Source organism: Rhinolophus ferrumequinum, chromosome 3, assembly GCF_004115265.2.
Source record: "Rhinolophus ferrumequinum isolate MPI-CBG mRhiFer1 chromosome 3, mRhiFer1_v1.p, whole genome shotgun sequence".
Taxonomy (NCBI): domain Eukaryota; kingdom Metazoa; phylum Chordata; class Mammalia; order Chiroptera; family Rhinolophidae; genus Rhinolophus; species Rhinolophus ferrumequinum.
The window spans coordinates 62,930,634-62,944,146 of record NC_046286.1 but is presented as its reverse complement, the minus strand read 5'-3'; the positions used below and the strand labels follow the sequence as shown (position 1 = coordinate 62,944,146).

The 13,513-nt window shown below is 35.5% G+C and overlaps 1 protein-coding gene across 1 annotated transcript in view; it reads left to right on the top strand.

Moving 5' to 3' along the window:
* The window catches only part of CDK19 (cyclin dependent kinase 19), a 130,065-nt gene that overhangs the window by 78,822 nt on the left and 37,730 nt on the right, over window positions 1-13,513 (top strand). Inside the window, exons 3-4 of the mRNA XM_033097548.1 lie at window positions 6,446-6,556; window positions 7,997-8,137. Coding sequence (XP_032953439.1) covers window positions 6,446-6,556; window positions 7,997-8,137 — 252 coding nt within the window. The remainder of the gene's footprint in view (window positions 1-6,445; window positions 6,557-7,996; window positions 8,138-13,513) is intronic.

Genomic DNA, 13,513 nt, shown 5'->3' with positions numbered 1-13,513 from the left:
AGGCGAGGGGAGGGGAAGAAGATCACACATAATCCTACCACCCAGAAATAACGGTATTAATGTTTTGGTAGCTTTCCTGTTTTATAAACATTTTATATTTTGTAGCCTTTTTATATTACATCACAATATTACAGCATAAGTCTTTTCTCATGTGTCTAAAAACTCTTGGCATATATATTTGAGGCTACAATATATGGACATACCATAGTTTTCTTATTATTGGACTTTTATATTGTTTACTGTTTTTTTGTTTGTTACTTCAGTAAATAGTGGTAAAGAAATTTACTTTATTTGTTTGTTTTAGTAAATAGGTGTAAAGAATATACTTTTGTGTGGTGTTTGTTTAGAGCCTAGCATTTTTTTTAGTGTACCTTGAAAGTAACCAGTGATTGGATTAATCTCTGCTTTAGTTCCTCAAGTATGTCCCTCTTTGTCCCCTTTTCCTATGTATCATTTTCTTTAGGATTTTGTAGCATTTATTGGATTCAAAGACCTTTCAGGAAACACCCTCATAGTACCCCTTTGCTTTCTGGATTCTACACCAGGTTAAATATCTCACCTTGAGCTATTAAGAGCTATGTTTGTGCTCTTTACGTTAAGCCAGCAGTCTTATACTTCTAGCAGAGTGGGTGTCCATTGAGAGAACTATTCTGTTTTAAACCTAAAATAAACATAGCTTGTAGAAAGTTAGTGTCCTTAGAATAACTGTTTTAGACATAGTCTATTGTTTATTAAAAACAAAATCATTGAAAGTACTTTTTGAAAGGATAGCAAAATTTTATAATATTCCACGCTGTTTACTGGTTTATTTTGTAAGAATCAGGTATGTTTAGTAGAGTTAATCTTTTAACCAATATTTATTGAGTACTTAACTATGTGCTAAATACCGTTTTAAAACTTTGCCTTCATTAAACTTATATGCTAATAGAGAGAGAGAAAGAAAATAAAACAAAAAAATACCTAGGTCCACAATTCTTTAAACGAAGTGGAATTCTTTTCTTTTTTTTCTTTTTTAATTTATTGGGGTAACAATTGTTAGTAAAATTACATAGATTTCAGGTGTACAATTCTGTATTACATCATCTATAAATCCCATTGTGTGTTCACCACCCAGAGTCAGTTCTCCTTCCATCACCATATATTTGATCCCCCGACCCTCATCTCCCACCCCCGACCCCCTTTACCCTCTGGTAACCACTAAACTATTGTCTGTGTCTATGAGTTTTTGTTTCTCATTTGTTTGTCTTGTTCTTTTGTTGTTTTTGGTTTATATACCACCTATCAGTGAAATCATATGGTTCTCTGCTTTTTCTGTCTGACTTATTTCGCTTAGCATTATACTCTCAAGATCCATCAATGTTATCACAAATGTTCTTATATCATCTTTTCTTACCGCCAAATAGTATTCCATTGTGTATATATACCACAACTTCTTTATCCATTCATCTATCGAAGGGCATTTTGGTTGTTTCCATGTCTTGGCCACCGTAAACAAAGCTGCAGTGAACATTGGAGCACACGTGTCTTTATGTATAAACGTTTTCAGATTTTTTGGGTAGATACCCAGGAGAGGGATTGCTGGGTCATACGGTAATTCTATTCGCAATTTTTTGAGGAACCTCCACACTGCCTTCCATAGCGGCTGCACCAGTCTGCATTCCCACCAACAGTGTATGAGGGTTCCCTTTTCTCCACAGCCTCTCCAACACTTGTTACTATTTGTCTTGTTGATGATAGCCATTCTAACTGGGGTGAGGTGATATCTCATTGTGGTTTTTATTTGCATTTCTCTGATGATTAGTGATGTTGAGCATTTTTTCATATGTCTGTTTGCCATTTGTATGTCCCCTTTGGAGAGATGTCTCTTCAAGTCGTCTGCCCATTTTTCAACTGGGTTGTTTGTTTTTTTGCTGTTGAGTTGCATGAGTTCCTTGTATATTTTGGATATTAGCCCTTATCGGAGGCACTGTTTGCAAAAATCTTCTCCCATTCAGTTGGTTGCCTCTTTATTTTGTCAATGGTTTCTTTTGCTGTGCAGAAGCTTTTAAGTTTGATATAGTCCCATTCGTTTATTTTAGCTTTTACTTCCCTTGCCTTTGGAGTCAAATTCATAAAACGCTCTTTGAACCCAAGGTCCATAAGTTTAGTACCTATGTTTTCTTCTATGCAGTTTATTGTGTCAGGTCTTATGCTTAAGTCTTTGATCCATTTTGAATTAATTTTGGTACATGGTGACAGACAGCAGTCCAGTTTCATTTTTTTGCACGTGGCTTTCCAGTTCTGCCAGCACCATTTATTGAAGAGGCTGTCTTTTCTCCATTGTATGTTTCTTGCTTCTTTGTCAAAAATTATCTGTCCATATTTATGTGGTTTTATTTCTGGGTTCTCAATTCTATTCCATTGATCTACGTGTCTGTTTTTCTCCCAATACCATGCTGTTTTGATTATTGTAGCCCTGTAGTACAAGCTAAAGTTAGGGAGTGTGATACCTCCAGCATTGTTCTTTTTTCTTAAGATTGCTTTAGCTATTCAGGGTCTTTTGTGGTTCCAAACAAATCTGATGATTTTTTGTTCTATTTCTTTAAAAAATGCCATTGGGATTTTGATGGGGATTGCATTAAATCTGTATATTGCTTTGGGTAATATGGCCATTTTAACTATGTTGATTCTTCCAATCCATGAGCATGGAATGTCTTTCCATTTCTTTGTGTCTTCTTCAGTTTCTTTTAAAAATGTCTTACAGTTTTCAGCATATAGGTCTTTCACATCCTTGGTTAAGTTTATTCCTATGTATTTTATTCTTTTTGCTGCAATTGCAGAAGGAATTGTTTTTTGTATTTCTTTTTCTGAGATTTCATTGTTAGTATATAGGAATGCAGTGGACTTTTGTACGTTGATTTTGTAACCAGCAACTTTACTGTATTTGTTGATTGTTTCTAATAGCTTTTTGGTGGAGTCTTTAAGGTTTTCTATATATAGCATCATGTCATCTGCAAAGAGTGACAGTTTAACTTCTTCATTCCCAATTTTATTTCTTTCTCTTGCCTGATTGCTCTGGCAAGGACTTCCAACACTATGTTGAAAAGCAACATTTTTTTTTAATTTTAGAAAGATAATATGGTGTATATATTATATATTACCAAACACCCAGAGGGGTTCTGAAGCAATAATCAAACCTATTAATATTTCTTTAGTATAAAAATATGAACATTAACAGCTTCATGTCAGTGCAAAGTGAGATATTTCTGCAAAATGGTTATTAAAGGATAATTTTCAAAAAAGGTAAAATTATGACTGTGATACAGGTGTAAAATGAACACATTTTAAAGATTTTATTTAAGTTATTAAATGAAGGAACCAAGTAGATGTCATAACCCATTCAAAGAACAATTGTTAGAATAGGCGCATTATAAATCAGAGATATTAAAATAATGTGCAAATCGAGGCAAAACTAGCTTCTTCCATAATGGGATTGGGAAGTCAATGAACCACTACCAGATGGGACAAAATTTGCATGTGTGCAGAAAAGAGTTATTCTGCATTACTATCAGTTATCTATAAACAGAGTTGTAAAATAGCTTTCGTAGACTCAGAATCAGATAACCTGAAAGGATGTGTCCTTGACAATGCAGTTTTTTTCTATTGAGGTGTACATTTTTTTTTCTTCATGAGTTAACTAGAAAGCTTTTAGTTTTCAGGGCTCTTTAGAATTATAGATAAGGGATACGGAGTGGGTTACCGTTGAGAGAACTATTCCTTTTTATAGGAATTTTGATTTGATGTTTGATAGTGATACTGAGATTTTAAGAGAAAAAAGGTAAAGTGCTATCTTTTATGTAAATAAGAATAGATAAAAATACATATTCATATTTGTTCTTAATTGAAAGAAACACAGGAAGATGAACAAGCAACTAATAAAAGTGGTTATGTCTAGGAGGCAAGAGGACTTGGGGTTCCTGGGGCAGGAGTGGTAATAAGACATCTCAATCTAGATCCTTTTATGTACTTTTGGGTTTTGAACCATGTAAATCAGGGTGTCCAAACATTTTTCAACGTTTTTTACCAAGAGCCATATGCGGTAAAATACACAAACAGCCGGGCCACTCACGTGAGGTGAAGTACGTATTGCCTTACCTGGTTTATTTAAGTAAACTAAATATATTTTTGGAATTTGCTGCGGGCCAATAAAAAATGGATCACAGGCCGCAGTTGGCCCGTGGGCCACAGTTTGGACACTCCTGATGTAAATGTATTACCTATTCAAAATAATGTTTAAACATGGGACTTAAAGTAGATTCATTGCGGAGGGATCAACAATTTGTAGTCATAGAAAGCACAGTTTTTTAGAGGTATTGATTACATATTGCTACATGTGGCATCCCTTCTCCTAGACAGTTGGGGTCCATGTGTCAGGGGTCTGTGCTAATTTTTGGTGTTTCAATAGCGTGGTTTAGATGCAGAAGTGCGTTTCACTTTCCCTTCCATTGCAGGCAGCAGAGGGAACATATTTTGGGTAAAGACTTAATAAAGGACAAGTTCATCAATACCAAGAAGTCAGAAAGAGGGAGACAAGCCACTGTGCCTGGACCAAGTCCCCTTAACAGGGCCCAAGCACCCTGGACTGTGTCAAGTGGGGTCACTAAACACAGTTAGTTCTCTGCCAAGTCTGGGGCCTAAACCATTCAAAAGCAGGAAACTGTCTGGATATAGCTCTGCATCCTTCCAAAACACCACTTTTTCTGATTCCGTCATTCATTTGCATATTATGTCTAATATTTGCATTTGAAGCAAGAAGTGGGGTTGTTTACACTTCTTAGGCAGTGGGATCAGAGATAGCAGTTGATCGCTGTGCACCCACATAATCACCCCTGTCTGTCCTTCCCCACTAAGGGAGCAGGATGATTGTGTCTTCCCTGGTCATTTCCATTCCAGTTCCTTCTTTCCCACCCAGATCCACAGGAAATAGAGAATATGGAGGCTGACTAGGGGCAGCCCACCCATCTTTACTTCTCTGGCGTGTTCCAGGGCTTGTGGGTTGGAGGGAAAACCCAGGGAGTCCTATTCAGGAATCATGCCCAGATCCTAGCTGCTAGAGCACTTTCCAGCAAAGTTGTCAAGGTGTGGGTGAGGAGAAAGGGCTGAGGTACAGAGCCAAAATGAGAGAACTGAGGAACTAGGAATTCTATTCCTGAAAGTTATAAAGAATTAGGCAAACTGAAAAATAGTCTATAAAAGTTCCCTGAGCTGGAGCTGATAAGATTTTTTTTTTACACAATTGCAGCACGCACTCACTGCTTTACTCATTTAAAGTTACTAGATTGGATGAGCAATTTATTTTTCTCCGCCTCATCGATCTAATTGTGTCTTCTTCACTACGCTATAGGAATTGAAGACAAAGATCTCAGCAATAGAGGAGAACGCGTGGACTTTGGAATTAGGCATAGCTATTTAAATCCAAACCTCTTTTCTTTCTATGGGTTTGATTTTGGTCCACTTATTTTTGTTAGACTCTTTATGCATCAAAGTGTTGTTACAAGGATTAAATGAGAGAAAAACATTTATATATAATCATCTTACACATGGAAAGTATTCAATAGAAGTTTTGTTCCCTCTTTTTGTATCTTCCACAGAGCTTTACAGTTAAAAGGCATTCAATATATTTATCAAATTGAAAATGTTTCTCGCTACCTATTAGATCTGAACCCTGGTTAAGCCTGAGGCAGGCATATTTATCAGGCTTTCACCTCGAGCAGCTAATGTTATTGTTGCTAAATATTTTAGCAAGTAACTGCCTGTTATGTGCCAGTGCTGTTTTCACTTGCTCATTTGGTCTGTTTTTCCTTCTTATTATCAGAGTCCAGCTTGAAGCTTCTATTTTGCGCAGGGCCTATTCCTTTTCTCTATTGAGAGGACCTCTTATCCACACCGATTTTAATCATTGAGTATACAGTAATTCCCTTATACTCACTCTTCTAAAAAACCTTAACCACACTCTCTAGGTATGGATAAGTGTAGGGATTGTTAAATATCTTTCCTTCTTTTGTCAAATATTTATTGAGGGTAACCTGTGCTAGGGTGGATATAAACAATGTTAATATTAATACATGGTTCCTGCCTGTCAAGAAGCTTTTCCTCTAGTAAAAAAACATACACACATACCAAGAGATATTAATGATTTAATGATTTATTACTTTTGTTTACCATTTTATACTTTACCATTTAAAATGATCTCATTTTAAAAACACACACATAACAAACACACAGAAAAAGGATTGGAACGATCCTCACCAAGAAGTTGCCAGCTTATCTGAGTGATGGTATTTTGGGTAGCATTTTTTTCCTTTCATTTTGCTTCTCTGCATTGTCTAAAGGTGCAGAATTATAGGAAATGTCCTGGTTCTCCGCTCCATTAGCAGAACAGTGACCCTCTCCCTTTCTCCGCCAGCTTTTGCGGGAGCTGAAGCACCCTAATGTGATCGCCTTGCAGAAGGTGTTCCTTTCGCACAGTGACAGGAAGGTGTGGCTGCTGTTTGACTATGCAGAACACGACTTGTGGGTGAGTCTAAACGCACGGTGTTTTCAGAACCATTTTCTAGAGGAATGAAGAAATCAGTGTGTCCACTGCATGGCGCGGATTCACATAAAGGAAAACTTGCTCTGTTGATCTTAGTTCAAAACAAATATAATACATGTAAATGGAGATTTAAAAGAATTTGAGCAATAAACATCATCATCTACTTTTACTGAGAAGAGAGTTATTTGTAATAATCAGAAATTTCACTTTGTAAAATGTGAATGAGTGGGAGCTTATAATTTTATGCACGTAATGAATGGCAGTTTCCTGCTATGTGTAGTGGACATTACTTGCTTTTGTGGTATACACAGTAGTTCAAATTTAACCAGTTACATACTTGTGAATAGCTGCCTTTTCTAAGTTAACATCAATCTCTTGCAGCATTTTCCATTTTAAAACCGACTCCTCCAAGTAGAAGTATATGTATGGTTTTATAAATATTAGGGATGTTTTATCAATTAGTAGAAGTCAAAAATTCTTATTCCAAATTTTAAAGTTAGGAATCAGGGCGGTTACACATTTGTTCTGAAGAGTTGCTAAAAGTAAAAAAATTCAAACTTGGCGATAATTTAAATTTTCATTTAATGTAGTATGGTTTGTAATCTTTATAAATTATAAATCTGTTTAGGAATAACTTTAACAGACTTACAGGTCTTGAAGGAACTTTCCGAATTTGTGCTATTACAGCAGATATTGACAAGAACCTCCAGTATGTTTTTCTCTATTCTTTTCATGAATATTCAGTATCCATTTTGGCATGTTTTGGACAAGGGTGGGGTGAAGATGGAAGTAGAGATGGGAGTGTAGAATGTCTTCCCTTTCATTACAATATTTTTATAACCCACAATATGACATGTGAACATGAAAATTTGAATATGGTGATCCAGTTGTATTTATTTCAGTGATATTGAATCCCCCATTTTTCTTTCCCTCCTCCTTTCTAGCAATTTCCTATTTAATAATATATCCTAATTTCATTCTGTGCCAAAAGAAGGTGGAACTTTCTAATAATTCAAGTATACACATAGTGATGTTACTCAAATGCATTAATACTTTTTATAGAATAGTAAAGATTTATAACTTTTCTTTTTTTAATCTTTCATTCTGTCAGTAGAGAATATAACTAGTACTATTTTTAGGTAGGCTTTTAAATATCAGTGCTTTTTAACTTTTGGTCTTATTTAATGAAAATCTTAATGGTTTTGATAAATCGATAGTGATCATACCCACATTAAAACTGTCACATTCACCCCCAATATAGATTCTGTTTTGGTTGGCCTTGTTATTCAAATTGTTTTTCTTTGTGACATTATTATCCTTTAATAAGTAATTTTAGAATATATAGAATTTATTGCAGTCTTATGTATTATTGACATAGACAAAGACTATGTATTGTTATAGCATTTTTTCTTTAATTTTTAGCATATTATTAAGTTTCACCGTGCATCAAAAGCAAATAAAAAGCCCATGCAGTTGCCAAGATCTATGGTTAAATCATTACTTTACCAGATTCTTGATGGTATCCATTACCTCCATGCAAACTGGGTGCTTCACAGAGATCTGGTAAGTATGTTTCTTTTAAATTGATTGATATGTTTTTTCCCCTCTCTTTTAAAATAATATCTTTTTTTCTTGGTACAATTATGGTAAACATTAATTACAGAAAATTTTGAAACTACACATAAGCAAAAAAGAAGAAAATAAAAATCACCCATAAACCTATAATCAAAAGATTACCATTATTAACATTTGGTGCATGTTCTTCCATTGTTTTTATGCATAGTGTTAATATAAAATGTCAGTGTGGTTTTCACCAAGTGGTTGGTATAATCTTAATGGGATAGGCATATGTGAACAATAATTACCTTTTGTTTTTTTGTGTTATTGCTCATCATTAGCAAAAACATTAATAATTAAAGACTGGGTTCTCATTGTTTTTTTTTTCTTTAAGAGCTAAACTGAAATAAAGACATTTCATCCAGTAACTAGAATGCTGTTAATCAGTATTAACAATAAATAAATGAACAAATCTAACAGTTGGAATATACTTATTAGGCAAATTAGCCACGATTCAAATGTTTGATTTTACCTTTTTATTCAGTACACATATAACAAACATTTACTAATGTCAAATTACATGCTATTCATCTTTGCCTTATTGTAATTTTAGTTTATGTTGATGAGATTTGTTTTGTTTGTTCTTAAGATATGGTACTGAATAGTTATAATACCCATGACTTTATAATTGCGTGTTTTATTTTGCCCCCACAAAAGTGGTTTCATGATCATTTATTTGTTAGGCTTTTGGAGATTCTAGGGAAATGGTAGGGTTAAATCTAGGCTGACTCAGTTTTATTAATTGTGGATAAGTATTTTTTATAGAAAGGAATGAACACACAAGGAGATCTAGTTAGTAGTACCCTTTGCTGCCTTGTCCGTCAGGCCTGTTCATCTGACTGACCATCTTGCTGTGGCTTTGAAGTTAAATTGGGGCCAAATGACATGACCACAAAGATGCATTTACTATTTCAATAGAAGCATTTCATCTCATAATTTTAAACTATAAGGTTCTCAGAAATTTTCTATCCATTTTACTATTAACCATGGATTAGCACGTTTTTCAATGATTCGTGGGTACGTGAGGTTGCTCTAGATCAAAATCTCCTTCATAAATGGTTTTAGATTTAATTTGCTATATACCTATGTGAGTTGTATTTTTGAGGTCACAATCATGTTTGAATCATCGAGCAGAATCTTTTATTGAAGATGAACTAATTTCAATTCTAGTCTCTTTTTTTCACAATATTGTATACAGGCATACCTCAGAGATACTGCGGGTTTGGTTCCTGGCCACCGCAATTAAGTAAATATTGCAATAAAGCGAGTTACATGATTTTTATTTTATTTTTGGTTTCCCAGTACATATAAAAGCTATGTTTATACTATACTGTAGTCTGTTAAGTGTGCAACAGCATTATGTCTAAAAAATGTTCCTACCTTAATTTAAAAATACTTTATTGCTGAAAGTGCTACCCGTCATCTGAGCCTTCAGTGGTTCCTAATCTTTTTGCTGGAGGGTCTTGCCATGTTGGTGGCTGCTGACTGATCAGGGTGGTGGTTGCTGAACGTCGAGGTGGTTGTGGCAATTTCTTAAAATAAAACAACAATCAAGTTCGCCACATTGACTGACTCTTTCACAACGATTTCTCTACAGCCTGTGATGCTGCTTGGTAGCATTTTACCCGCAGTAGAACTTCCTCCAAAACTGGAGTCAGTGCTCTCAAACCCGGATGCTGCTTTATTAACTAAGTTTATGCAATATTCTACATCCTTTGTTCTCATTTCAACAATCTTCACAGCATCTTCACCAGGAGTAGAATCCATCTCAAGAAACCACTTTCTTTGCTCATCCATTAGAAGAACTCCTCATCTGTCAAAGTTTTATCATTTCAGTCACATCTTGAGGCTCCACTTCCAATTCTAGTTCTGTTGCTATTTCTACCACATCTGTAGTTACTTCTACCACAACTTAGCTGTTTGGTGCAAGAGGCCTAGCCTTTGGCCTATCTCGGCTTCCGACATGCCTTATTGAGCTTACTCATTTCTAGTTTTTGATTTAAAGTGAGAGGTGTGCAACTCTTTCTTTCACTTGAACACTTAGAAGCCATCGTAAGGTTATTAACTGGCCTGATTTCAATATTGTTGTGTCTTGGAATCGGGAAGCTTGTGGAGGGGGCGGGACGGGCAGTGCTGCCAGTCAGTGCAGCAGTCTGAACACACAACATTTAGTGATTAAGTTCGCCGTCTTATGTGGGCATGGTTCGTGACGCCCCAAAACAATTACAATAGTAACATCAAAGATGACTGATCACAGATCACCATAACAAATATAATAATTAAAAAGTTTGAAATTATGCAAGAAATACCAAATGTGACCACAGATACAAAATGAGCAAATGCTGTTGAAAAAATGGCGCCAATAGACTTGCTCGATGCAAGGTTGCCACAAATCTTCAATGTGTAAATAATGCAGTATCTGCAAAGCGCAATAAAGCAAAGCACAGTAAAATGAGTTATGCCTATATTTTGTTCTGCATAACATAGATTAACACATTTTATCTCTGATATTATCACCTCATTGTCCACTGGTACTAAAACTCATTACGACCAGGATTCAGTTTTCTGCCATCCAAACTTGTTGCTGCTTTAGTGTCCTCTGTTTTGGTTATGGCACCACTTTCCTCCTAGCCTAGAAACTTCTTTTCCCCCTTGCAATCCCTTGCACTCCATATCCAGAACTTGCATAGTCCTGTCACTTCCACCTCTAGAAAGTCTCTTCCGTTCATCTAATTCTACCCCTCGTGCCTCCTTCCTAGTTCAGGCCTTTATCATCTCTTCTTTGTAGTGTGGTATTAACTTCTTGTCTCTTTGTCAGCAGTCTCTTTCCCTTCCCGTCCGCTTAGGACTTTCAGACTCAGCTCCTAATCAAGAACTTTGAAATAATTCCTCATTGCTTACAGACTAAAGCTCTGGCTTCTTATTTGGCTTTCAAGGTCTTGTCAGATATGGCTCCAACTGCCTTTGAATAGTTTTTTTTAATCCATATAATCTTTTACTTACACTGTTCTGTTGAACTATTGATTGTTCCCTGTATTCTCTTGAGATTTCCTGCCTCAATGGCCTTTATTTCTTCTGTCTTAAAACTCCTTACCTCGTCTCTACATATTCAGATACTACCTGTCTTTCAGGACCCATACAAACATTAAAACTTATCCTCATATCCATCCCTACTTGGAAATAATCTCTCCTTGTTGGTTGTTGTTATAATTCACCTTTTCTTCTCTTATAACACTTATCTATTAGTGTTATAGTAATTTATTTACATGTCTAGAAGATGTTGTTGACCATAAACTTCTTGAGAGAAACACGGTCTATGGTTCCTTTTGGTACACTGTTACTCTAGTACACAATAGGTACTGAGTGAATATTGCCTCAATGAGTATCAGTAAGAATATTGATTATTGTGGCATGGTTTTGGATCAAGTAGCATATATTATGCATTTCAACACACTGTCCCCAGTAAACATTTATTGTACGTGCAAAGCATGGAGGGACAGTACAAATATGACTGCATCAAAGACCTTCTCAGGAGTTTAGTCTGAAAGGAAAAATAGGACACGTACGCAGACAGTTTACACTATAAGATAGATGAGAGAGAATGTGATCATAGCTATGGGAGAAGTACAGATTGAATGTTATCCAAGGTTAGAAGAGGTTCTAAGTGGGGGGGTAAGGGAAAGCTTCAGAGAGGTGCCATTTGATCTAGACTTTGAAGGATGAGTAGAATTTAAATAGAGATTTGAGGGATGAAGTTACACCCAACACTCCGAGTGTTGGGTATAAAACTTCTGAGGTGGGAAAGCACTTGAATGATCCCAAAAAGGGTTGTGTAGTTCTGTCTGGCTCAAAATTGGATAAGCTGAATTAGAGTAGTATGAGGTAAGACTAGAAAGATACGGGTTGGAGCCTGATTGAGGAAGGCCCCAACTATCAGGCGAGGGAGTTTGTCTTTACTAAGTACTAAATGTTTGTGAGCAACAGAATGGAGTTTTTCTCTGTGATGAAATTTTTTCCCCACTAAAGCCACCACTGATTATTATTACCTCATCCATAGCACGCAGAGTTGAAAATACGTTCTGGACGTGGCATTTTCAACTCTGCGTGCTGCCCTAGTAGTATATATAGCATTTGTGTATGTTTTACCCACACATTCGCCAAATGCCTCTACTCCTTAAGTAACTCTAATAAGATTTGAAACTTCGAACCAATAAGAACCTAGTCTGTGACAGCCTGTTTAGTTCTTTTCATCGATTGTGAGTCCTGATATCTGGACCATGTTGTCGTGGTTTTGCCAAAGTATTTTCAGGAGTAGAAGATTTAAACTATGTTTACTTTGTAGATATGTTCTGTAGTAGATACAGAAATGTAAATCATGTCAAATACAAATACGGCGTTAAAAGGAGCATGATGGGGACATTTGAAAAATTAATTTTTGTATGTGAGCTTAAGAGTAGAGTTGCAATTTTAGTCAATGAGTACTTTTTTTAAATGCTTCATTTCATATTACTGTAAAAAATCTGGCTTTATACTAGTTAGTCAAAACTGTTTCAGGGTATGTACCATCTTTAAATTTTCATTTGATGTGAGACAACTGGAAAATTCATACAATTAAAGGTGTTAGAGTAAATATAAATTTTCAATGTGATAGTTTAACCCGCCAAATTTAAAAAGTAAATAAAAGTGAGTGTTTTAGACTTCACACACATTACAGAATCAGAGGCATTACATCATCAAAGAGTGGTGTGTTTCACTGTGATTGATTTCATATCTGGAATAGTATTTTAATTATGTCATTTGGGTTGTACAATTTAATACAGAAATAGACAATTTAAAGTCACCAAAAAGATTACTTATATTGAGGAATGGCTTTAAAAGGAAAGGAGAAAAGGAGCTAAGTATATTCATCTTGGCTGAGAGACAGTGAAGTAGAGACATAAGTCTATAAATATTTGGAACTTGTAAACACCAAGGGGAAAAAGATGTATTTTAATTTTATAGCAGGATGTAGCTAAGAGTAAGAAGATGAAATATAGGATGACTCACTTTTATGGGACTACTGTTCTGGTAGGTTGGAAGAATGCCATGACATAGTTTATCTCTTTTTCAAAATTATGGGCTTCTTGAGAGCAAGGATCATATCTCACTAATTTTTGTATTCCTAGCATTGGCATATTGTTTCTGCTCATAAGTTACTTGAAATGAATCTCAGCAAAACATCTGGCAATTGCACATTTTTCTTTAGCAAAGGTAGAGAAATGCTGGCTAAATGATAGCATTGTTAAGTGGATTTATGGCTCCTTAGTTACAGAATGTTGCTAC